The 26,425-nt window shown below is 48.9% G+C and overlaps 1 protein-coding gene across 1 annotated transcript; it reads right to left on the bottom strand.

The window, feature by feature from the left end:
- Nucleotides 1-676: 676 nt before the first annotated feature.
- CASP2 (caspase 2) lies at nt 677-26,425 on the bottom strand. The gene is made up of 11 exons (XM_072129453.1): nt 26,155-26,425; nt 19,338-19,482; nt 18,375-18,533; nt 17,286-17,340; nt 15,778-15,866; nt 15,277-15,450; nt 8,207-8,335; nt 7,887-7,977; nt 5,929-6,075; nt 5,742-5,851; nt 677-5,219 (listed from the first exon to the last, which is right to left on the bottom strand). The coding sequence occupies exons 2-11, from the start codon at nt 19,479-19,481 to the stop codon at nt 5,088-5,090; spliced, it is 1,230 nt and encodes a 409-aa protein (XP_071985554.1). The 5' UTR covers nt 19,482; nt 26,155-26,425; the 3' UTR covers nt 677-5,087.

Below are 26,425 nucleotides of genomic sequence, written 5' to 3'. Positions count from 1 at the left end.
GGCAGTAGTGGTCACACATCTCCTTTCCTGCACTACTCCTCACATCCACACGGGGCAGTAGTGGTCAGACATCTCCTCTCCTGCACTACTCCTCACATCCACATGGGGCAGTAGTGGTCAGACATCTCTCCTGCACTACCCCTAACATCCACATGGGGCAGTAGTGGTCAGACATCTCTCCTACACTACCCCTAACATCCACACGGGGCAGTAGTGGTCACACATCTCTCCTGCACTACCCCTAACATCCACATGGGGCAGTAGTGGTCAGACATCTCTCCTACACTACTCCTCTCATCCACACGGGGCAGTAGTGGTCACACATCTCTCCTACACTACTCCTCTCATCCACACGGGGCAGTAGTGGTCACACATCTCTCCTGCACTACCCCTAACATCCACATGGGGCAGTAGTGGTCAGACATCTCTCCTACACTACTCCTCTCATCCACACGGGGCAGTAGTGGTCACACATCTCTCGTGCACTACCCCTCACATCCACACGGGGCAGTAGTGGTCACACATCTCTCCTACACTACTCCTCTCATCCACACGGGGCAGTAGTGGTCAGACATCTCCTCTCCTGCACTTAGCTCATCCCACTGCTCCCCATCACTAGAACTTTCCAGCGTTAGGACAATATCATGTAAAATAAGTACGAGACTTTTTTGAAAACTTCTCAAATAAGAATTTTTTATTCTCAGAAAATGAAAGTATAAAAAGATTTCTTTCACCAATACATCATTTTTTTCATTTCTCTTAACGGAGACGCGTGGAGGCACCGGGTGTATAATACAGAGCGGCAGTGACACAAGCCCCAGGAGTCCTGAGATAGGAAGAGTCACACAGTCACATGACATGCCCCCACCAATGGCAGCATGGAATGTACAACGGAAGCATAAGCGCACAAGTCATAAAAAATACTCTACAAATAACAGAATATAAAAAAACTAAACCTACTAAAAACTTATAGGGAGTTTTGTAGGGAGCTGGCAACTTGTCCTACAACAACACTTAAAGGGAACCTGTCAGCAGTTGTGACCATAAAGACTGCAGCCAGTGCTATGTATAGTCCCTGGAGAGATGTGTAATCAGATTGTTGTGTATGTTAGTAGCAGCAGGACTGTGATATATGGATTTATATTACAGGACTGCAGCTTCTCCAAGTACACGGAGGGGCATGCCCTCACACTGCTGTGCTCTGAGCGTTGCTCCACAGCTGGTTCCTCTAAGTAAAAGTTGTAGCAGACTAATGCTAGGGGGAAGCTCAATACAGGGAGCACAGCAGTGCAAGGGCACATAGAGAAGCCACAACATAAATTAACATTTCACAGTCCTGCTGCTACTTAAACTATACACAAAGGTCTGATTACACATCTCTGCAGGGACAATGCATAACACTGGCTGCCTAGAGCACAGCAGTGTGAGGAAAGCTAAAATCCTGGAATATAAATCCATATTTCACAGTCCTGCTGCTACTAACAACATGCACGGCAGTATGATCACAGATATGTTCAGAGTAAATACATAACACAGGCTGCAGCCTGGAGGTGGGTCACATCTGCTGACAGGTTCCTTTTACTACCTTACAAGGGCTCCATACAAAAGTTATTTTCACAAGTTTTAAATCTTTTTCCATAAAGTGTTTATTCTGGAAGGAGACACAGCCGGGATGTTCACTCCAGACTCCGCCCTCTTCTCCTCTGCATCTATCAATCATCCGTATATATAACATATCACATACAGTACGGGGGTGCAGGAGGATAAGATCCGTGGGGCTGCTGTATGGAGATCTTTCCATACTGCTGTGCCTAGGGGTGGGCACTGGGATCTGCTCATATATAAACCAGCACTATAGTGTGCGGCGCCTGTATACAGCTGCCCATAGGTTCCCCCCTATATCTCAGCGTCCTGGAGCTCTCCCTGAGATGAAATAAAGCGACCACAGGATATTAAGATGATATTGGGGTCTGCCACAGTTGTGACCAATCTAGAAGACAGGGGGCGCAATGTGAACACAAGTCAGGTGATAGTCCCAGGTCCCGCCTACTTGACTATCAAGTGTAGAGAGTTACGGGCACTGTATATGAAGGGGGATTAAAACATGATGGCAAGACCCTCCCCCACTGGGATTAAACTTCCCCTTGAATGCTATAGACCACTCAGAGCGCTATTAAGGGGTCACAACTGCTGGCACTTCCTCTTTAAAATTAAGAAATATTAATTATTTAAGGTGCAGAAATAAAAAAAATTTAAAAAAAAAGAAAAGATAAAATTACAAAAGTTAAAAGAAAATTAAATAAATGGGTCTATACAAGGTCAGGGAATGATGAGAGTTGTAGTCCTCAATTAGGAGCTGCATTTCTATGGAGAGGTGGACATTCCTTGATGAGTAGGGATCCCTCCGGTTTGCATAGGGAGCAGTATGGCGATAGTCAGGACAGGCTTATAAACTAACCCAAGAGAACTCTTTCGCAAATACTGAATAAAAATCACTCATTAACTTGATCCTTAAAGGGATTTGTGGGTGATCAGACCACTGGACCTCTTGGAGATCAGCAGAACAGGAGTCCTCAAGCCCTTAAAATCTGCCCTATAGTGAAAAGGAATATCCTGGAAGTCTATGAGGACGGGTTCATCCTAGACCCATTCATCTCTATAGGACTATGTACAGTCCTACTCTGTGATCCCGGGGGTCCCAGTGGTCTGCCTACATCCAATCAGACATTTATAGGGGATAAAAGAAGCAACCCCTGTTCTGATGTGGATCTCAGGCCCAGGTCACACACAGGAACATATGACACCATAACAGCATTTAATGCCAATCTTTTTACCAGTCTATAACGGGAGGGTAAGATTTAGCCTGTTATTTCTGGCAGATATTGGTTTTTTTGGTGCCCCCGTGGGCTTCCAGATATGGAAGACATTACAATCAGGCCCCCACCCGCTGGATATCAATATCTACATATACTATAGAATGTGCAGGTCTGGGGTCCAGTATCAGAACAAGGTAGACATAAGCAAAAGTTTACAAGTCCTGATCTTGAAGGGAAAGGAGATCACATGATCCATATAGGCTGATCTATATGTATACTACCTATAAGGACACCTGTAAACCTTCAATACATCCCCCGTAGAAGCAGAACTCACTTTAACCCCTTAACGCTCTGCGCCGTAGCTCTACGGCGCAGAGGTGTAAGGAGTGTATGAAGAGGGCTCACGGGCTGAGTCCTCTTCATACAAAGGTGGGGGTTTTTGCATATTGCACAAAACCCCCACCGCTAATAACCGCGGTCGGTGCTTGCACCGATCGCGGCTATTAACCCCTTCAACGCCGCCGGCAAAGTCGCCGGCGGCGTTTAAAAGACGGCGGCGCGCGGGCGCCGCCATCTTTTTTCCGATCGCCACGCCCCCGAACGTCATCGGGGGGCGGCGATCGGTTGCCATGGTAGCCTCGTGTCTTCTTTTGACACGAGGCTATCTGGCAGCTGCAGATTCGTTACAATGAGCCAGTGGCTCATTGTAATGAATGTGCTGCAAAAATGCCATATATTGCAATACAGAAGTATTGCAGTATATGGTAGGAGCGATCTGACCATCTAGGGTTAATGTACCCTAGATGGTCTAAAAGATAGTGAAAAAAAAAATAAAAAAAAAAGTTTAAAAAATAAAAAAAATTAATAAAATATTAAAAGTTCAAATCACCCCCCTTTCCCTAGAACTGATATAAAACATAATAAACAGTAAAAATCACAAACATATTAGGTATCGCCGCGTCCCAAAATGCCCGATCTATCAAAATATTAAAACGGTTACAGGCGGCGGTGACCTCCGAGGCGGGAAATGGCGCCCAAATGTCCGAAATGCGACTTTTACACCTTTTTACATAACATAAAAAATGAAATAAAAAATGATCAAAATGTCGCACAGACCTCAAAATAGTAGCAATGAAAACGTCGCCTCATTTCGCAAAAAATGACCCCTCACACATCTCTGTGCGCCAAAGTATGAAAAAGTTATTAGCGTCAGAAAATGGCAAAAAATTTTTTTTCTTTTTTGTACACATTCGTTTAATTTTTGAAAATGTATTAAAACACAATAAAACCTATATAAATTTGGTATCACCGCGATCGCACCGAACCAAAGAATAAAGTAGGTGTGTTATTTGGAGCGAAGAGTGAAAGTCGTAAAAACTGAGCCCACAAGAACGTGACGCACGTGCGGTTTTTTTTCAATTTTTTCACATTTGGAATTTTTTTTCAGCTTCGCAGTACACGGCATGTTAAAATAAATAACATTACGGGAAAGTAAAATTTGTTACGCACAAAATAAGCCCTCACACAGGTCTGTACACGGAAAAATGAAAAAGTTATGGATTTTTGAAGTTGGAGAGCGAGAAAAGAGCCGGAAAACCCTCCGTCCTTAAGGGGTTAATGATAGATACCTGCATCCTCGGTTGCAAAAACCCAAATTTAGGTTTGAATTAAAAGATGAAAAATAATTTTTTGGGGGTTTTTAGAGCAAAACTGTATGTAATCATGAGAAAAAGTAAGTGCCCCTTCTTTGAATCCTCTGGTTTAATGCATCAGAATAATGTTAAATTGTTGACCAGCCAGTGTGACCGCCTCTATAAAAGCTGAAGCCTGGGCAGGCTGGAGGTTTGGGACATTATCATATTGCCAGAGGGGGAAAAGATAATCAGCAATTAAATTTTTTTTATGGATAGGGTGCACTTACTTTTTCCCATGATTGTAGGTATCTGTTGCTATAGTTCTGCATTAGATACAAAGTGTTACAAGTTACAGATTGCAAAGGTCCAAAGTAACCTGCAGCAGAGGCCAAAATATTTCCCACTGCATGATGGTCATAATCAATACTGATCTCCATTGTATTACATACATGTATAACACCGCACCGATGCGTGCACAAGGCCTGACCAGGAATGTGATGTCCCTTCTGATATACACAGATGGGGGGGGGGGATACAAACTTGGAAGACGTGAATAGAAGATGTGTAAAAATAAATGGAATTCTCTTCATGTTGTAAATAGATAATTCTGTACAAGACGGAAGTGCTGGGCGGAGGATCACTGCGGGGGGACCCCTGGGAACAGGTAGAGGTCTCGGCAGAGAGTGCTGCTGTATTCTGACATCTCTTTGCAGCGGTCATATTCAGTCCCCGGTGCGTGACCCTCTCGTTTTTTAATGCGAGCGTTCACCTATAATGAAAGATGAGAGCGTACATGTGAATGGCAGACACCTCTTGTGGTGGCTTATCTCCCTTAAAGGGGTTGTCCAGAAATAACAAATGATCCCCCAGGATTGCAGATCACATGCTGATCAGTGGTTGGAGGTCCGTTGTCCCCCAAATAAATGAAGCGTAAGGTCGGACATGTACGCTTCTATTCCATTCACTACAGCACGGACAGTGAGAGCCAAGTACAGCGCTCAGTTATCTCCATCAACGCCATAGTGATGAATACAGCATCAGGCACATCTGAGACCAGCCGCTCTACTCATTTAGGGTACAATGGACCCCCACAGCACATCCCCCTGCAGGGATTATCACTTCAATGGCTGTATTATCCCCATGAATGGCACAGAATAAGTTTACTAGCAGCAGGAGCCAATCGCATGTGTACAGGACACCTTGCTGAAGCTGTCCAGAGTTTACTACTTTCATCAGATAAGTTGGTAAACTGATATATTAAGGTCATGCACAGTCCAATAAAGGTTCTTACCTTGACCAACATGTCTGCTACATGTGTGTCCTTGGCATGTTTGGAAAACACATCAGTAAGATCTTGTATGAACCACGATCCGTGCTTTGTGTTGCGCAGTGATACAGTACCTACAAGAAGAGGATGGAACTTAATAAGAACTAGGAACTTAATTGAACTAGGAAACTGAAATAGGTTCCCTACTTACCCTTAAGACAAGCATAGGCACAGATCATGTCAGACTGAGTTGGGAGCCGGACTCTTCCCTCCTCTCTCCCAGCGTCACTCTGCTCACAGCCTGGAGATCCAGTCTGCTCTCTGCCATCTCGCTGGTCCACACCTCGGTCTGCCTCCTCTGTTAAACATACATTACCTATTAGTTTACTTGTCAAATTACATTACTGTGTGTCACAACAGTTCAGGCCTAGGATCTGATAGATGTGCATGTGTACAGGGAAATCCTAGTGCATGCAAAAACATCCATCACCACTGGTAATGTAGCAAACCTGTGTGTGAAACAGAATGTAGAAGGTCTATCTGTGTGTGAAACTCTTAGGCCTCTTCCACACTAGCGTTGCGTTTCACGTCAGGGTGCAATGCGTGAAAAACTGACGTTTTTGGCTGCGTTTTTGTTCCATTTTTCCTTGGAGTAATTAGCGTTTTTGCGTTTTTCACGCGCGTGTTGTTAGCGTTTTTTTTGCGTTTTCGGCGCGTTTTTCACGCGCGAGTCAATGGGAGAATCGAGCATTTTTCAAAGGGACCATGGATTGGGATTAAAATGGGTTATTTAATTAAAAAATAATGTCTTCTGATAAGTTGCAAACATCTGCGATCTATTCTTCACTGTTCCGCGCGTATATTATCTCCCGACAAGTTAGCAGATGTGAAGAACAGTGAAGAATAGAATAAAACCAGTGAACACAGTGAAAACAGTGACCACAGGATCATTTAAGATAAAAACACAGTGCAGAACACAGTGCAGAATAGATTACAGATGTTCGGCACATCTGCTTACTTGTCGGGAGATACGCGCGGAACGGTGCGGCCAAAATAGTATGTGAAGAACAATATATATGTGTGAAGAACACATTGCAGATGTATTTAAACATCTGCAATTTGTTCTTCACACACATATATATTGTTCTTCACATGCTATTTTGGCCGCACCGTTCCGCGCGTATCTCCCGACAAGTAAGCAGATGTGCCGAACATCTGTAATCTATTCTGCACTGTGTTCTGCACTGTGTTTTTATCTTAAATGATCCTGTGGTCACTGTTTTCACTGTGTTCACTGGTTTTATTCTATTCTTCACTGTTCTTCATTGTGTTTTTTTAATTAAATGATCGTTCGTGAGCAGGGGAAATACTGTTATACTGGTCACCTAGCAACCCTTACGTACAAAACGCATTGCACTCGCATTGCACTTGCAATGATTGCGAGTGCAATGCGTTCTTGATGCATCTCCATAGACTTGAATGGGGCGTGAAAATTGCGCGTGACTCGCAAAAATAGAGCATGCTGCGATTTTGACGCGCGTGCAAACGAACGCAAGCACGCGCGTCAAAAACAACGCTAATGGAGAAAGAGCCATTGAATACAATGGGACAGAGTGCAATGCAAGTTCTGCACGTCAAATGCACGCGCAGAACTCGCGCGTGAAAAACGCCAGTGTAGAAGGGGCCTTAGGGTGATGCCATGTATGGCGTTTTGAACCCGTTTTTAAGCAGTCTGTCAAAAAACGCATGCGTTTTTTAACGGACTGCTTAAAAACGGACCAAAACCAGGTTCAAAACCCAATGTGTGGCATCAGCCTTAGGGATCTCATATGGGCGATTGATCCTTTAAAGAGGTGATGAATAAAAAAAATGCTATTAAAAAAAAAAATCTTTGAAGGTGTGAATTTCAGAAGAAATCCACTGGTAAGATGCTTTCTCCCTATGTGTATAAAGAAATGCTGCAGTCAAAGCCGATTCATTTAATAATACCTTGTGCAGGGCCTGAAGTGAGGAGCCTGACTCCAGGTTCTAGGAATTAGTCCTGCTACCCCCCTTCAGGCCCTGCACAAGGTATAATTCAATGAATCAGCTTTGACTGTAGCGTTCCTTTAACTAGGGTGAGAAGAGAACGATAATGAGAAGACGGCATGACAGCAGGGCATCGCTCACCTCCTCGGCAGGCCTGGATGAAGAACATTTTAGGTTTGTTCTGTAGTTGAGGGCAGTGAGCATTGTCCAGCTTTGTGAAGACGTTCTGCAACTATAACACAAGAAGATGTCAGCAAACTCACAAGACCAGCACCAGAGTTTTACTTCTATCACATCGATCTATACAACTACCGGTCCGATTTCTTTTTATACTTCTTCTCTTTTGCGCTTGTTATGCCTCTTTTTAAAATGCAAATTTGAGAAGAGTTAAAATGGAGGACGGACAGGACACTTTCCTTTACTACAATCTTCATGGTTCCTGTTCCTATAAGTATCTTTACCTGTACAAGTTTGCCATCGGATCCGTACACGGCACCTTCAATCCCATGGGATAAAATGGCAACTATACAGGAATCCAGCTGGGCGTGTTCGGGCAGTTTGGAGAAGAGATCCAGCTCATAGATCATTTTCTGTAATAGAATAAGAGCAGATGTGACCATGGCCTGAGCGCTACAAAGCAGCCCAATCTATTGTTGTCATAAGGGTAACCTAAGACAGGGAACCGCTCCGACCCCAGTGCAGCATCAGATATCACTACACGTAACCTGAGAACTGCAGAACAACTACCTGCAATGTAACACGCACGTTGAGCCTTGTATCACACATCAGCACAATTACAGAGATCATTTTTGTTTTTATTAAAGCCCCAGATCGTGTGCAAAGTGCATCAAAATACACTGGGATGTGGGACATTACAATGCTCAGAGGTCGCATTAACGCCTCACCACGCGTCATAGATGCGTGATGAGGCGCCATTACCCCCCAAAATAATTGCCATGTGTAAAGTTACGCCGGAGAGACCCGGAGTGAGAGCGCAGGCCCCAGGGGAGACATGTGGGCCGTGAAGCTGCTGCTACCCATCCTGCTCCAACTCTCCCTGCCTGCGTTTGTGATCGACAGGACCTAAGAGCAGTGCTGGGTGAGTGTGTGCAGTGTGCCGTGTGAGTGTAGTGTGAGTGCCGTGTGAGCGCAGTGTGAGTGTGAGTGCCGTGTGAGCGCAGTGTGAGTGCGAGTGCCGTGTGAGCGCAGTGGGCAGAGTGTGCCGTGTGAGCGCCGTGTGAGTGCCGTGAGTGTGCCGTGTGAGCGCCGTGTGAGCGCAGTGGGCAGAGTGTGCCGTGTGAGCGCAGTGGGCAGAGTGTGCCGTGTGAGCGCAGTGGGCAGAGTGTGCCGTGTGAGCGCAGTGGGCAGAGTGTGCCGTGTGAGCGCAGTGGGCAGAGTGTGCCGTGTGAGCGCAGTGGGCAGAGTGTGCCGTGTGAGCGCAGTGGGCAGAGTGTGCCGTGTGAGCGCAGTGGGCAGAGTGTGCCGTGTGAGCGCAGTGGGCAGAGTGTGCCGTGTGAGCGCAGTGGGCAGAGTGTGCCGTGTGAGCGCAGTGGGCAGAGTGTGCCGTGTGAGCGCAGTGGGCAGAGTGTGCCGTGTGAGCGCAGTGGGCAGAGTGTGCCGTGTGAGCGCAGTGGGCAGAGTGTGCCGTGTGAGCGCAGTGGGCAGAGTGTGCCGTGTGAGCGCAGTGGGCAGAGTGTGCCGTGTGAGCGCAGTGGGCAGAGTGTGCCGTGTGAGCGCAGTGGGCAGAGTGTGCCGTGTGAGCGCAGTGGGCAGAGTGTGCCGTGTGAGCGCAGTGGGCAGAGTGTGCCGTGTGAGCGCAGTGGGCAGAGTGTGCCGTGTGAGCGCAGTGGGCAGAGTGTGCCGTGTGAGCGCAGTGGGCAGAGTGTGCCGTGTGAGCGCAGTGGGCAGAGTGTGCCGTGTGAGCGCAGTGGGCAGAGTGTGCCGTGTGAGCGCAGTGGGCAGAGTGTGCCGTGTGAGCGCAGTGGGCAGAGTGTGCCGTGTGAGCGCAGTGGGCAGAGTGTGCCGTGTGAGCGCAGTGGGCAGAGTGTGCCGTGTGAGCGCAGTGGGCAGAGTGTGCCGTGTGAGCGCAGTGGGCAGAGTGTGCCGTGTGAGCGCAGTGGGCAGAGTGTGCCGTGTGAGCGCAGTGGGCAGAGTGTGCCGTGTGAGCGCAGTGGGCAGAGTGTGCCGTGTGAGCGCAGTGGGCAGAGTGTGCCGTGTGAGCGCCGTGAGAGCGCAGTGGGCACAGTGTGCTGTGTGAGTGCCGTGTGAGCGCAGTGGGCAGAGTGTGCCGTGTGAGTGCCGTGTGAGCGCAGTGGGCAGAGTGTGCCGTGTGAGCGCAGTGGGCAGAGTGTGCCGTGTGAGCGCAGTGGGCAGAGTGTGCCGTGTGAGCGCAGTGGGCAGAGTGTGCCGTGTGAGCGCCGTGTGAGCGCAGTGGGCAGAGTGTGCCGTGTGAGTGCCGTGTGAGCGCAGTGGGCAGAGTGTGCCGTGTGAGCGCAGTGGGCAGAGTGTGCCGTGTGAGCGCAGTGGGCAGAGTGTGCCGTGTGAGCGCAGTGGGCAGAGTGTGCCGTGTGAGCGCAGTGGGCAGAGTGTGCCGTGTGAGCGCAGTGGGCAGAGTGTGCCGTGTGAGCGCAGTGGGCAGAGTGTGCCGTGTGAGCGCAGTGGGCAGAGTGTGCCGTGTGAGTGCCGTGTGAGCGCAGTGGGCAGAGTGTGCCGTGTAAGTGCAGTGGGCAGAGTGTGCCGTGTGAGCGCAGTGGGCAGAGTGTGCCGTGTGAGCGCAGTGGGCAGAGTGTGCCGTGTGAGTGCCGTGTGAGCGCAGTGGGCAGAGTGTGCCGTGTGAGCGCAGTGGGCAGAGTGTGCCGTGTGAGTGCCGCGTGAGCGCAGTGGGCAGAGTGTGCCGTGTGAGCGCAGTGGCCAGAGTGTGCCGTGTGAGTGCCGCGTGAGCGCAGTGGCCAGAGTGTGCCGTGTGAGTGCCGTGTGAGCGCAGTGGCCAGAGTGTGCCGTGTGAGCGCAGTGGGCAGAGTGTGCCGTGTGAGTGCCGTGTGAGCGCAGTGGGCAGAGTGTGCCGTGTGAGCGCAGTGGGCAGAGTGTGCCGTGTGAGTGCCGTGTGAGCGCAGTGGGCAGAGTGTGCCGTGTGAGTGCCGTGTGAGCGCAGTGGGCAGAGTGTGCCGTGTGAGCGCAGTGGGCAGAGTGTGCCGTGTGAGTGTGGTGAGCGCAGTGGGCAGAGTGTGAGTGTGGTGAGCGCAGTGGGCAGAGTGTGAGTGTGGTGAGCGCAGTGGGCAGAGTGTGCCGTGTGAGCGCAGTGGGCAGAGTGTGCCGTGTGAGCGCAGTGGGCAGAGTGTGCCGTGTGAGCGCAGTGGGCAGAGTGTGCCGTGTGAGCGCAGTGGGCAGAGTGTGCCGTGTGAGCGCAGTGGGCAGAGTGTGCCGTGTGAGCGCAGTGGGCAGAGTGTGCCGTGTGAGCGCAGTGGGCAGAGTGTGCCGTGTGAGCGCAGTGGGCAGAGTGTGCCGTGTGAGCGCAGTGGGCAGAGTGTGCCGTGTGAGTGCCGTGTGAGCGCAGTGGGCAGAGTGTGCCGTGTGAGCGCAGTGGGCAGAGTGTGCCGTGTGAGCGCAGTGGGCAGAGTGTGCCGTGTGAGCGCAGTGGGCAGAGTGTGCCGTGTGAGCGCAGTGGGCAGAGTGTGCCGTGTGAGCGCAGTGGGCAGAGTGTGCCGTGTGAGCGCAGTGGGCAGAGTGTGCCGTGTGAGCGCAGTGGGCAGAGTGTGCCGTGTGAGCGCAGTGGGCAGAGTGTGCCGTGTGAGCGCAGTGGGCAGAGTGTGCCGTGTGAGCGCAGTGGGCAGAGTGTGCCGTGTGAGCGCAGTGGGCAGAGTGTGCCGTGTGAGCGCAGTGGGCAGAGTGTGCCGTGTGAGCGCAGTGGGCAGAGTGTGCCGTGTGAGTGCCGTGTGAGCGCAGTGGGCAGAGTGTGCCGTGTGAGTGCCGTGTGAGCGCAGTGGGCAGAGTGTGCCGTGTGAGCGCAGTGGGCAGAGTGTGCCGTGTGAGTGCCGTGTGAGCGCAGTGGGCAGAGTGTGCCGTGTGAGTGCCGTGAGTGCAGTGGGCAGATTGTGCCGTGTGAGCGCAGTGGGCAGAGTGTGCCGTGTGAGTGCCGTGTGAGCGCAGTGGGCAGAGTGTGCCGTGTGAGCGCAGTGGGCAGAGTGTGCCGTGTGAGTGCCGTGTGAGCGCAGTGGCCAGAGTGTGCCGTGTGAGTGCCGTGTGAGCGCAGTGGCCAGAGTGTGCCGTGTGAGCGCAGTGGCCAGAGTGTGCCGTGTGAGTGTGGTGAGCGCAGTGGGCAGAGTGTGCCGTGTGAGCGCCGTGTGAGCGCAGTGGGCAGAGTGTGCCGTGTGAGTGCCGTGTGAGCGCAGTGGGCAGAGTGTGCCGTGTGAGCGCAGTGGGCAGAGTGTGCCGTGTGAGCGCAGTGGGCAGAGTGTGCCGTGTGAGCGCAGTGGGCAGAGTGTGCCGTGTGAGCGCAGTGGGCAGAGTGTGCCGTGTGAGTGCCGTGTGAGCGCAGTGGGCAGAGTGTGCCGTGTAAGTGCAGTGGGCAGAGTGTGCCGTGTGAGCGCAGTGGGCAGAGTGTGCCGTGTGAGCGCAGTGGGCAGAGTGTGCCGTGTGAGTGCCGTGTGAGCGCAGTGGGCAGAGTGTGCCGTGTGAGCGCAGTGGGCAGAGTGTGCCGTGTGAGTGCCGCGTGAGCGCAGTGGGCAGAGTGTGCCGTGTGAGCGCAGTGGCCAGAGTGTGCCGTGTGAGTGCCGCGTGAGCGCAGTGGCCAGAGTGTGCCGTGTGAGTGCCGTGTGAGCGCAGTGGCCAGAGTGTGCCGTGTGAGCGCAGTGGGCAGAGTGTGCCGTGTGAGTGCCGTGTGAGCGCAGTGGGCAGAGTGTGCCGTGTGAGCGCAGTGGGCAGAGTGTGCCGTGTGAGTGCCGTGTGAGCGCAGTGGGCAGAGTGTGCCGTGTGAGTGCCGTGTGAGCGCAGTGGGCAGAGTGTGCCGTGTGAGTGCCGTGTGAGCGCAGTGGGCAGAGTTTGCCGTGTGAGTGTGGTGAGCGCAGTGGGCAGAGTGTGAGTGTGGTGAGCGCAGTGGGCAGAGTGTGCCGTGTGAGCGCAGTGGGCAGAGTGTGCCGTGTGAGCGCAGTGGGCAGAGTGTGCCGTGTGAGCGCAGTGGGCAGAGTGTGCCGTGTGAGCGCAGTGGGCAGAGTGTGCCGTGTGAGCGCAGTGGGCAGAGTGTGCCGTGTGAGCGCAGTGGGCAGAGTGTGCCGTGTGAGCGCAGTGGGCAGAGTGTGCCGTGTGAGCGCAGTGGGCAGAGTGTGCCGTGTGAGCGCAGTGGGCAGAGTGTGCCGTGTGAGCGCAGTGGGCAGAGTGTGCCGTGTGAGTGCCGTGTGAGCGCAGTGGGCAGAGTGTGCCGTGTGAGCGCAGTGGGCAGAGTGTGCCGTGTGAGCGCAGTGGGCAGAGTGTGCCGTGTGAGCGCAGTGGGCAGAGTGTGCCGTGTGAGCGCAGTGGGCAGAGTGTGCCGTGTGAGCGCAGTGGGCAGAGTGTGCCGTGTGAGCGCAGTGGGCAGAGTGTGCCGTGTGAGCGCAGTGGGCAGAGTGTGCCGTGTGAGCGCAGTGGGCAGAGTGTGCCGTGTGAGTGCCGTGTGAGCGCAGTGGGCAGAGTGTGCCGTGTGAGTGCCGTGTGAGCGCAGTGGGCAGAGTGTGCCGTGTGAGCGCAGTGGGCAGAGTGTGCCGTGTGAGTGCCGTGTGAGCGCAGTGGGCAGAGTGTGCCGTGTAAGTGCCGTGTGAGTGCAGTGGGCAGATTGTGCCGTGTGAGCGCAGTGGGCAGAGTGTGCCGTGTGAGTGCCGTGTGAGCGCAGTGGGCAGAGTGTGCCGTGTGAGCGCAGTGGGCAGAGTGTGCCGTGTGAGCGCAGTGGGCAGAGTGTGCCGTGTGAGTGCCGTGTGAGCGCAGTGGCCAGAGTGTGCCGTGTGAGTGCCGTGTGAGCGCAGTGGCCAGAGTGTGCCGTGTGAGTGCCGTGTGAGCGCAGTGGCCAGAGTGTGCCGTGTGAGCGCAGTGGCCAGAGTGTGCCGTGTGAGTGTGGTGAGCGCAGTGGGCAGAGTGTGCCGTGTGAGTGTGGTGAGCGCAGTGGGCAGAGTGTGCCGTGTGAGTGTGGTGAGCGCAGTGGGCAGAGTGTGCCGTGTGAGTGCCGTGTGAGCGCAGTGGGCAGAGTGTGCCGTGTGAGCGCAGTGGGCAGAGTGTGCCGTGTGAGCGCAGTGGGCAGAGTGTGCCGTGTGAGTGCCGTGTGAGCGCAGTGGCCAGAGTGTGCCGTGTGAGTGCCGTGTGAGCGCAGTGGCCAGAGTGTGCCGTGTGAGTGCCGTGTGAGCGCAGTGGCCAGAGTGTGCCGTGTGAGCGCAGTGGCCAGAGTGTGCCGTGTGAGTGTGGTGAGCGCAGTGGGCAGAGTGTGCCGTGTGAGTGTGGTGAGCGCAGTGGGCAGAGTGTGCCGTGTGAGTGTGGTGAGCGCAGTGGGCAGAGTGTGCCGTGTGAGTGTGGTGAGCGCAGTGGGCAGAGTGTGCCGTGTGAGTGTGGTGAGCGCAGTGGGCAGAGTGTGCCGTGTGAGTGTGGTGAGCGCAGTGGGCAGAGTGTGCCGTGTGAGTGTGGTGAGCGCAGTGGGCAGAGTGTGCCGTGTAGTGAGCGCGGGCAGAGTGTGCCGTGTAGTGAGCGCGGGCAGAGTGTGCCGTGTAGTGAGCGCGGGCAGAGTGTGTGCTGCATTACTGAAATTTTCATACTCCTCCTCGGGTAAAAATACTCCTCAAAAATGGTGAGAGGAGTATTTTACTCTTCTGGAAAAATGTTAGTGCGACCTCTGGCAATGCTCAATACTAGAGTGATGGAGGCCTTCATAAACCTTCTCTACCTCAGCCAGAAAGCCTGTTAAGGATCAGGGATTGATGGCCTTGGGGTCTTGCTCCAAATTTGCACCTCAGTCATGGAGCATAAAATTAGGTGCACCATCTTCTAAGAAAGAGGACAAGGTTTGAAGGGGTATGAGGAATCCTAAAACCACACACAACCAAACAATACTTTGGGGGGGTTCTTCATTTTAACCAACTACTCCGAATCACTACAACAGTCCGAATTCACTGATAAGCAGGGCTGCCAAAAGTGATCTTAACCAAAAGAAGCGATACTAGCTAGGCAACAAATTATAGTGATCTTGGTATATCTCAGCCAGGTACACAAGTACCTAAAAATTATAACTGGAAAAACATGCAAATATATTATAGCAAATGCAAATAAAAATGTAACAGGGAAAGGTAGGGACATTCCAATTCTGGAGATCCAGCTATATTCGCTCAAGAGTCTCATGGTGATCAGAGAGGATGTCCTGAGTCTTGAGAAGTAATTCTGAGAGAAGTAATTCTTGAGAAGTAATAATGCTTGTAATTCTGGAGATCCAGCTATACTAGCTCAGGATGTGATCCCCGGGCAGAAATGTGATAACAACCCTGATCCTGTGCATAATAGAAGTAGATCCTCCCTATGGGATTACCTCAGCCGGGATGTTGCTGCGTACAACAACTCTAAAGTTCAACTGGAAAAACAAAAGCTTCAGGGCGTCCAGATCCACTTCTCCTCCGTGACGGTAGTCCAGATCAGGCGTAGTGAAGGAGACGTTACTGATGAGCAGGCATAGACCGCGTGGCCGGGTACTCATCTTGTAGGCCTGAATTAAATAAGAAGAAAAAAAAAAAAAAAAAAAAGAGTTAAATTCATAGATGCACGAGGTGACGAGGTAAGCTGCAGCCCGTACATTGGTTCTAACTTCAGTGATGCTGTACAAGGAAGGAGAAGGGGGGGGGGGGGGGGTTTAAAATGTATCATCATATATTCTAATGTGGTCCCCATAGGAGCTCTAGGTCTCCGGTGCAGGTGCTGTTCATGGTGCAGGTATCTGAGCCAATCGCTGGCCTAAGAAGTTAAATATACAGCAAGGGATTGGCTTAGTGGATTTGGTTAACAAAGAAACTACTTGTAATCCTGCCATACAGACCTGTTTGTGATGTGTCAGGAAGAAGTCCACAGAGGTTGGGCACATGCTTCCCGGCCCGTCTCCATCATCCATACATCCCTCACAGGTCTCTAAGAAAAGACAATGAGATAAGGCATGAGCTCTTGCTGTGTTAGAACGGCATCTTTTGGCCAATACATATAATACATAGAGGCTCAATACACTGCAAGTGAAGAGGCTGAGCTGCAATACCAAGCACCGCCACTATGCAATGTAAGGCACAGTGCTCGGTAGATTAAAGGAAACCTACCACTTGTAGTGGCAGGTTTCCGATGGCAATACCGAGCACCAGCTCAGGGTGAGCTGGTGCCGGAGCTTATTTTAGTTAGTGTTTTAAACCGCGGTATCGCGGTTTAAAACACTTTTTAAACTTTATAGCCAGCGCAGGCAGGTACGCGCTCGGCGCTTACCTCCCTGTGCCGGCTATAAAGTTTAAAAAGTGTTTTAAACCGCGATACCGCGGTTTAAAACACTAACTAAACTAAGCTCCGGCACCAGCTCACCCTGAGCTGGTGCTCGGTATTTCCATCAGAAACCTGCCACTACAAGTGGTAGGTTTCCTTTAAAACACAGTACTCTTATTTATCTTATGGCTGATCAATAAACAGATCCCGGAATATCCCTATAACTCAGCAACAGATTAAAGGGGGTCCCAGCAGTCGGACCCTTACTGATCAGCTTGCTATTCCCTTTCCTGTGGAATGTGACAGGTTCCAATAGCCTATGCTGTGTTGATTTTAAAAAGGTCTTTATCAGCATTCTGAATCATTTCACTACCTTATAATCGATTAATTCACATTACCTGGCTCCCTGCTAGAAGTGTGTGGCGAGTCCCTGGGGAGGGTCAGTCTCCTCTCCTTCACACTCATGCAGCTCCCTCTACCCTTCCTATCATGTGCATTGAGCAGGCAGTGTGTAGCTGTTTCTCACTACACACTGCAAGCAGGGAGCCAGGTAATGTGAAATAAAGTTTTATAGACTACTGAAATGATTCAGAATGCTGACAAAGGCATGTTTTAAATTCAGCATAGCAGAGGCTATATAACCTAACACCAGCTAACTGGCACCCATAGTCACTAAAAAGCCGAACACCCTTAACTCCAGTCTTAAGCATTTGCCTCCAATGTGTCTCAACCCCTTGTAAATATGGTTTAAAGAGGATTCTCATAGTTCCAGGTTTTTATTTATTTTTTAAATACTTTTTGGGAAAAATCCAGGCGTTCTGCAATTTGAATCAATATTACTAATATTTATTTTGACTGTATTTTTATTTCATGCATTGTTTTCCCAGCATTCAAAAATGCACAAAACATAGAGCAGAGCGAGATCGCAGCCTCAGCCGACCTTTCACGTGTTTGGGGCTAGATGGTGACTCACATATTGTTTGCACTAAACACAACTGCAGATTCCTGTGAAATCTCTCAGAATAACATCTAGTGATATTGTGCCAGTGACTGGCTGTAAGTCAATAAACTGTACGGCAGCCTCACCCCGCCAGCGATGACGCCCTCCTCGCTCCTCCACAGACAAAGGAAACAAGATTTCCTGCAATAAGAGACAAAGAATCGTGGAAGTCATACAAGATCGGGAGTTTCCCCTACACAGGTTTTGTCTGCGGTTTATGGAGGCATACAGGATCTTACACAGAAGAGTTAGTGAATTTCTGGTGATTCCTACCAACATTGTAATTGATGTTGTGCCAGTAGTGTGATCTACAGAGAGGTCATTAGTGAGGTGTGACACCCTGAACCCCACAAATCATTTGTTTATCCTGTGCAATATGAAGGGGACCACTAAACTATTATCGAGATCTGTTCTCCTCCAAAGTCTCGTGACAATGAGCACAGAAGAGTCAGATTTGCCTGAGAAGAGTCATGTTTCAAGACTACAAGGGGAGGGTCACTTCAGATGCCCCATCTTCAATTCTATAGCACCTAGTAACATGCAGCTGGTGTCATATTAAAGATATGAATCTCTTTCAGATTGCACGAGGCTTGTGGCTCTGTGATCAGATTCAGATTCATGTCTAGAGTGACTTTCCTCTGCAGCCTCTAAACTTGAATCATCTCAGATTAATTCTGACTCTTCTGCTCATTGTCACATGACTTTGGTGGAGATTTTTTTTATATAGGTAAACGGATGAGATATCACATAAAAGAGGGAATTCAAGAAAGGACATTTCATACCCTCCTTGAGGAAGCTGGTAGTTTAATGTCACAGGTTCCCTTTAAACCTTCATTCAATGTTCTTCTATGGAAGCAATGCAATGGTGTGACTTTAAGATAAACTACATGGTGGAAAACGTTCCGGAACAACTTCATGAGACTGCGCTATAATATACACTTATCCAATGGATAATTAATTATCTTATGGCTTGTGGTCTGACTGCTCAGCCTGCGAGTCCTCTCCATAGCCACTTTCCAACATGATGCAGTAATGGTACGCCACATTGGAAAGGGGTTAATATGACTACAAAAAAATAATAAAGGATTATGGGAAATCTGCACAAGTTCCTCAATGCTCTATGATGTCAGTGTGATATTTGTGATGTGTCTGGCACAGCTCGGCCGCTCTCTCACCTCTGGTTTGATGCTCTGGGTCTGATGTTCCAGTTGTCTCGCTAGGTGCTCCTGATCGGTGTCTCGCAGCGCGGTGCAGAAGATGGAGAAGGCTTCAGGGCCTCGCTTGGGGAGCATATCCAGCAGGGCGCTGTTCTGCCTGAAACTCACCCCTTTAGACTTGTGAAGAGACGGGAGAGAAGAGCAAATGTTAAGCAGCAGTTATATTAAAACCCTATTGCATATTACATAGCCAGCACAATGTGATAGGGTAGCGATCTATACTATATTTACTCATACAGAGTCCTGGTAAGCAAAATGAAAGTGTCCTCACCCTGTTTTAGCAACTGATTCTAATGGCAAAGGAGCCAGAAGTGTTGAGGATCACAGGACCTGCTGTGGCCAAGAAGTGATATCAACGGGGTCCACTTAGGTCACAGACTGACCCCCGACATTTCCGAAGTGACCCGAAGAGCTGGGGAAGTGACAGACACTGCTGGTTTATCTGCCCTGGCCCCAGTGCCATCCCTTACAGATGCCTTAGTACAGATATAGTACAGGCCAAGTATACAGAGCACAGACACATTACTATGGCTCGGGCATATAGAGCAGCAGTGTACATAGATCACCTAAAAAGAAAGACAGCAGAATGAAAGATGTAGAAAAACTGGAGAAACGTAAATGTTCTTCTGCTCTACTGGAAGTCGCAAAAGAAGCATAAGAAGTGTGTGTGCGACTTCTATATCACTGGCTTTGTACCAGCAGTAGTTCTATGTTTAAGCCATATAAAAGAAGTGGCGTAAAAGTCCAGTGCAACTTTTTAGCATTGAAAAGTCACCAAAAAACTCAATGCAACTTTTGTTTTTACACCAAAAAAAAAAAAAGGAAGAAAGAAAAACACAGCAAAACCAATGAAACATGACCCCCCCCCCATGTTTCTTGTACGGTCAGTGACTTTTGCATTATGATTTCTCCTCTTCTCACCTGGATTTTTTCCTGCATATAAGGAGTCAGGACCTTCTTGGAGACCAGATGCTCCATCAGCTCGTCAGCCACCATCTCCTCTATTAGTCTCACTCTCAGTTTGATCAGGGCTTCCTTGTGGTGGTCCTGCATTCCTCCCAGCATCCTACACAGAGTGATGAGAAGACATATAAGAAGACATACAAATACCTTGCGTGACAGCTAAGCGCAGGTATATACATAAAGTGTCTTGTATACAGAGTCATGGCTCAAATGCTTCACGTTGCAGGATAGATATAGATATATATATATAGATATATATATATATATATATATATATATATATATATATATATATATATATATATATATATATATATATAGCACTATACAGCTCTCAGTGATCACCTGGGAAGGGGCTCCAACTCAATCTTTACACTTTTGGGTTGTGACCGCCTGTATTATACCCCCACACCCCTATGTTATCTTACCTGATACCAGCAGCATCCCAATGCCAGACAGACCCGCAGCAGCACCAGTGGTAATGGATTTGATATATATTATCCGCTTCTTATTTCTTTCCTTCTCCAGAAAACTCTGTTTTAGAAGCCTCTGTTATTCCTACTAGAAATTTCAAGTTTCCACTCCAATAATTTTAGGGATGGTTCATCAGTGTGTTTATCATGGGGTCTGACATCTGAATCCTGCACCTGGACAGACTCCGAACTCTGTATGGTGGCTGTACCTGGGAACTGCAGTCCAGCTACTAGTCACCTAACTGGGAACCCCTGCAGCGCTCCCATACACAGCTTTGTCCAATGTACAGATGCCAGCGTCATGAGGCAGTTGACCGGCAGCTTTGCTGAGTGAGGGCTGTCTGGCAGAGAGGGGAGTCACATTATACAAGGTCTAGATCTAGGCCCCAGCTACAACATCTATGGTGGATGTAGTAAACAAACTATGGGTTATATAACTCGAGGAGACATTGGGGGTCATTTATCAAACTTTTTTTGGTTTTTTTTCTCTTTTTTTGTGACTTCAGCGTAACTGAGCCTAAATTTGCTGTGTCAGAGTTTTACAATTCTGCGCCTGATTTAGCAAAAAGATAAAAATAAAAAAATTCCAGAAGACTGCGTGAATAACCTCCATTCAAGAGGAGGTGTAGGAAAGGGGTTGCTTAAAGCGCAACTGTAAAGTTATAGTGATTTTACCATATCCTCATACGTGATTCCCCCTTTAAAAACAGACAGAACTATGCCCATGTTGTGCTGCTCGCAATTTTCTTTCCATAGTTTTGGCATGTTTCCTGTTTTGTGTTAGACACAAATCTTTCTCACAATAGGTGAAGTAGGCGGAGACTAACTTCTTCCTGTATCTGCCCTGAAGCTGTGTCCAATTCACCCTGCCCACAGATCCCATGATGCCTTAGTTCTCTCTCAAAGTAATTTAGCAGCAAATCCAGTAAGATTTAGTGATGGGAAGTCCGGCTCTTCTTACAGAGTTGGATCATTAGGGTCCATTCACTAAGAAGAGCCGGCTCTTCCTGCTCCTGAACGGCTCCCTATTAAACATATGATAGGGAGCCTCAGTCCATCCCTATAGTTCTGTGAGATGTTGTGTGCCGACAATGTGCTTAGATTATCAGAGTCCAGGGTTTATCTACATTTTCATTTAGCTTCTGAACATTCACTAATATCTGAGATAAGATATCAGAGTCATGAGAGATGATGAGATCCACGAGATGGATATAACACACAATGACATCTCAGCTCTGCTAATTCAACTATAACACACACGGAGAGCTACACTATATCTCAGCTAAAACACACACACTCTGCTCTGCTATATGCCTCCTTCCCCTGCTATAAAGATCTTATATTGCCTGTAGCTTGTAGAGTAAGTCTGAACATGCTGCCGCTTGCTGGCAGGAAGGGTCTGTGTATGAGCTCCTCTTGTAATGGATGGGGTGGGGCAGATAGTACACTGCATCCAGCAGACATGAGATGCTTTTCACAAGAAGAATCTTCCCTGCTCAACTATACTTAGAAGATTTACGTAGGAATCCTGGGCAGTCAAAATTGTATACACCAGGACTGATAGAGACAGGTTAGAATTATATCTGTGAAATTCTTCATTTCTTTTTTTTAAATAAGTGAATTAGAGAATGTGTTATTGTGTTATCCTGAGTACTTTTAAAGGGAACCTACCACCACAAATCTATCTATAAAGGTAGATCGGGTGGTAGGTGGATCAATGGGACGTGAGGATAGCCCTTTTAAGGGCTAATCCTCACGTCCCCGCACTTCTTTAGTAACTTTTATTTTACTTTTATGGTAATTTTATTATGCGGCTACTGGGGCGTGGAGTAGCCGCATCTGAGGTTACACGAGGCGGCTACTCCACGCCCCGGTAGCCACTTTACTCCTCCTACTCACCATTTTCGGCACGCAGCTGCTCGTAGCTGCGCGCCCTCGTCTGACGATCCTGCCGTCTGCGCATGCGTCTGCGCATGCGAAGCCGGGGCTGCACAGGCGCGGGTCTGCTGTTCTGCACATGCGCAGACGGCAGGATCGTCGGACGAGGGCGAGCAGCTACGAGCAGCTGCGTGCCGAAGATGGTGAGTAGGAGGGGTAAAGTGGCTACCGGGGTGTGGAGTAGCCGCCTCGTGTAACCTCAGATGCGGCTACTCCACGCCCCAGTAGCCGCATAATAAAATTACCATAAAAGTAAAATAAAAGTTACTAAAGAAGAGCGGGGACGTGAGGATTAGTCCTTAAAAGGGCTATCCTCACATCCCATTGATCCACCTACCACCCGATCTACCTTTATAGGTAGATTTGTGGTGGTAGGTGCCCTTTAAGGATCTTGTCTATGGTGATTTTTGTTTACTAAAGGAGGAAACAGACGTGATACGACAGGGGAGGAAACTGCAGAAGTGAAAGCTGGAGCCGGGCCAGAATATGCTACAACTATAATCATACATCACATAGAGGGAAGTATCTCAGTCAATAGACAAAATATATACTGCCTGGTGTACATGAGCCTTAAGGATTAGAAAGTTACATTCAAATTGAAATCCTTGGAGAACTCCTCAAAGAATTGTACATGACCCCTCCAGGGAGCCTCATGGTATCATACAGACTACATGGGTGTACGAGCCCTCACACGGATACTCTCCATTGCACAGTGCAGGGATCTCATCTGATCCTGATGACCTAGCCTATGGATAGATCCTAACTATCACAAAGATGAGACACCTCTTTATCACCCTGTGTACACTGAAAACACATGCATGCTTATCCAAACTAAGGGTGTATTTACACATGGCGTTAACGCACGCCATTTTGAAACGCTTTGCAATGCTGTAAAGAGGAGATTTGCCTGATTACATTGCAGTTACCATTGCGCTTACAAAACGTTTTGTAAATGTGATGTTAAAAGCAATGTAATCAGGCGAATCTCCTGTTCTCAGCTGTTGTAATCTGTTTCAAAATGAATGCGTTAACGCCACGTGTGGATGCACCTTAAGTTTACAAAAGCAGCATTAGGGTGAAGACACACTTGGCGTTTTTAGGCCGTTTTTAGTTAGTGCGTTTTCAGATTGTTAAAAACGCATGCGTTTTTGACAGGTTTGACCAATTATCTTAATCAAAAATGGTCAAAAACGCATGCGTTTTTAACGGTCTGAAAACGCACTAACTAAAAACGGCCCAAAAACGGTCTACAAACGCCAAGTGTATCTTCACCCTAAGGGTGAAGACACACATGGCGTTTTTGGGCCGTTTTTACTAAGTGCGTTTTCAGATCGCATGCGTTTTTAACGATCTGAAAACGCACTTAGTAAAAACGGCCCAAAAACGCCATGTGTGTCTTCACCCTTAGGCTGCATTCACACTACCGCAAGGGGGTCCCCCCCATAGACGGCAATGGGCGCACGGCGCCCTACGGGAGTGGTACGGTGCCACACACGTGCGGCACCGTACTGCTCCGTGCCCCGTGAAAAAATAGGACATGTCCTATTTTTCCAGGGCATACGGCGCCGTGCGCCATATATTCCTATGGAGAGGGGCGGGGGTGAGCAGCGCTCTCCCCCTCCTCTTCTCCCCACGCGCTGCCGTGTGCCCGCCGTGCTACGGTACGGCGGGCACCGGTCGTGTGAATCCAGCCTAAGGGTGGTGGAACATGTGGCGTTTTAAACCCATTTCTGGGATGTTTTTAAGCAGTCTGATAAAAAACGCATGCGTTTTTGAAAACGCATCTGGTCTTTCCGTTTTTGTCCATTTTTTCCAATTATCATAATGGACTTCTTAAAAACGGCCCAAAAACGGCTTGAAAACACCACGTGTGCCACCACCCTAAGTGTGCATGTGCAAGACTGGTGCCTATGTGACTTCCCTGCAATTACCAGAAATATAAAAACAGAAAACATAATGGAGCACATTCCCACATCACAAAACCTGGAATACAAGAGAGGAAGCATCTGCAATCACTTGCAAAACATTCTAACAATATGACAGCGAGAAGCAACAAGTACAAGTCTAGAAAGGGAAATACCAAGCCAAGAGGAAGCGCCCAAGAGAAAAAAGGAAGGGGGACAGGGTACTGCTTCCCTCTTAAAGGAGCCCTCTCCCTCTTTAATGGAAATCTACCATCAAAATCCATCATGATAAACCAGGGGCACTTACACATAGAGCCAAGTACAGTGACTTTTTATATTTCTTATCCATGGCCTCCTTCCTTCTAAATTAACTTTTAAATATTAGTGGTGTTCTAGTGGAGTTACCGGAGCCCCTTTGTGCTGCAGCTTCACAGATTGTTACACTGTCAACTCCTCCTGCTGCAGCACTTTTCCCTCCTTCTGCTTGTTGTGGTCTCACACAGTGGAAGAGGGAAGCGGTCCCATTACCACTATTGTAAAAGTTGATATTAGAAGGAAGAGATTTCCTTAAACTTTAACCTCTATAATTATGTGCTGGTTTTGTCCCGATAACCATGGAACACCCAAATATCCCTTTAAATTAGATCCTATTTTTTAATGGCTTGAGGTGGCGCAAAACGGCCCGTCGCCAGGCCCCGCACTATCCCTGTACAACATCTTCGTAATAAAGGATTTTGCACAAATTGGCGAATGCCGCTATCCTCCTTTTCTCTTAGTTTCTACATGGATTTCTAGCTTTGAGCTGAGCACCGCTTTTGGCATATTTGGGAAAAGACCATTATAGATGTACCGACACTGTCCCCACCTCTGATGCCCATTTGTGTCTGAATTATGTGAATGGTGGCGAGAATTTTTTTTTTTTTTCCTTGGATCATGCTACGTTTTAATGGGAACCTGTGGGTGGGTTTGTGTCCCAAGTCATCCTGACAGGTTCCCTTTAAACATCACATCAAATTAAATTGTTTTTATCCTCTAGAGAGACAAGCCTGGTACAATAAATCAGGAGTGAAACCTCTGCAAACAGATAAAGCCGTCACATATTGTGTTCAGGGTCAGCACTGAGCTCAGCAAGGGTCCGTCCAGCTGGAGCAGAATACGAGCATCCGGAAGCCTGAGGACATGTGGTTTTCATATTGGGACCTCGGGGGATAGAGTCGAGGTTTCTTATGTAATGGAAATTATTTTGTTCTGTGTATTTACCACGTGATTAGAAATAGAGGCATTAAGGGGGCGGCTGTAGATTTTACTGTTCTAAACTGATCTCCCCTTCTGCCCTGCAAATCCCCTTCCAGAGTTAAAGGGATCTTCCATGCATTTCTTATTCTATTAATCACCCATCAGGACAGGTCATCAGTATTAGATTAATATGTCCTAGACTCCAGAACAGGGGATCGGTTGAAGATGTAATATCTATGTAATGGACAGAGCTGGAAGCATGAGGGTGCGTTCCCACGTGGAGTTTACAAACTTTCTGTATCAGTTCTTCAGTTTTCTATATCTCTGCTTTCAGTCATTCTATAGGACGCTTCATTGTTTACTTCATTGTTTACTTCCTGTGGATAAGTACCGGTCCCCGGTCATGTGATGTCACACAGGTGTACGGCTCGTCATGTCCCCCGATCATGTGATGTCACACAGGTGCACGGATCATCACGTCCCCAGTCATGTGATGTCAAACAGATGCACTGTTCGTAATCAGAGTTTCTGATTACTCTCTACATTTTAACGAGCAGTGCACCTGTGTGACATCACATGACCAGGGATATAACAAGGTGTTTAACCACAGGAAATAAACAATGACGCTTATTGTTAAATGACAGACATCGATGACATATCCTAAATCTTTAAATGGGCTTTCCCAAGATTCTTTGGTATCCCCAATACAATGATCAGTGGGGGTCTGATGGCTGGGACCTCCACTGATCACAAGAATAAAGGGGGGGGGGTCACTTTCACAGTCTGTCACTTTGTGAATAAGAGTGCTAGACATATTGAACAGTCTATGTTCCAGTGCCTAGTCATGTGATGTCACACAGTTGCACACAGGTGCACGGCTGCTCTCACATCTCCAATCTGAGGGCCCATGTTGCATCCGAGTATTATTAACATTAGCTTTTCCAAAATACTGTACTTAGCAGCACATGCATGGCCGCTAGGTATCTTTAGTTCACATAGCCCCCTTGATCTACTGCAATTTCAAGTCATGTGACCAGATACCCCCTGGATGCCTTTGTGGTCAGCTCCAAATATTATCTTTTTCTACCTAAATTTGGCGGTCACACACATAAAAAAATGATTTGCAGACCATTCACAACAAAAACGTCAAACTATTGACATTCCAACGCATGCGCAGTACGAAGCAGTGGTCTACAACACACCCAACAATGACGTCACACTTACCTGTCGCTTATGTAGAGGCAGTGAGTAAGCCACGCCCACCGGATCACGTGATGGCATTAAACGAAAATCAATAATAATGCTGAAGAAGGAGTGCGTGGCTGGGGGAAACCGACAGGAGGCGCAGCATACCGCCCGTTGCTGCCCGTCCACTCCCCCGCACCCGAGTCCGCCGCACGCACCGTTCACACACGTTCCCTCCGGTGCATCGGCGGCTTCCCTTTCCCCACCGCCAAGCAATTACGCATGCTCCGCTTTGCAGGCCCCGCCCTCA

Source organism: Engystomops pustulosus, chromosome 11 (genome assembly GCF_040894005.1).
Source record: "Engystomops pustulosus chromosome 11, aEngPut4.maternal, whole genome shotgun sequence".
Lineage (NCBI taxonomy): Eukaryota > Metazoa > Chordata > Amphibia > Anura > Leptodactylidae > Engystomops > Engystomops pustulosus.
The sequence above is the reverse complement of the archived record's forward strand: the minus strand, read 5'-3'. Positions and strand labels throughout refer to the sequence as shown.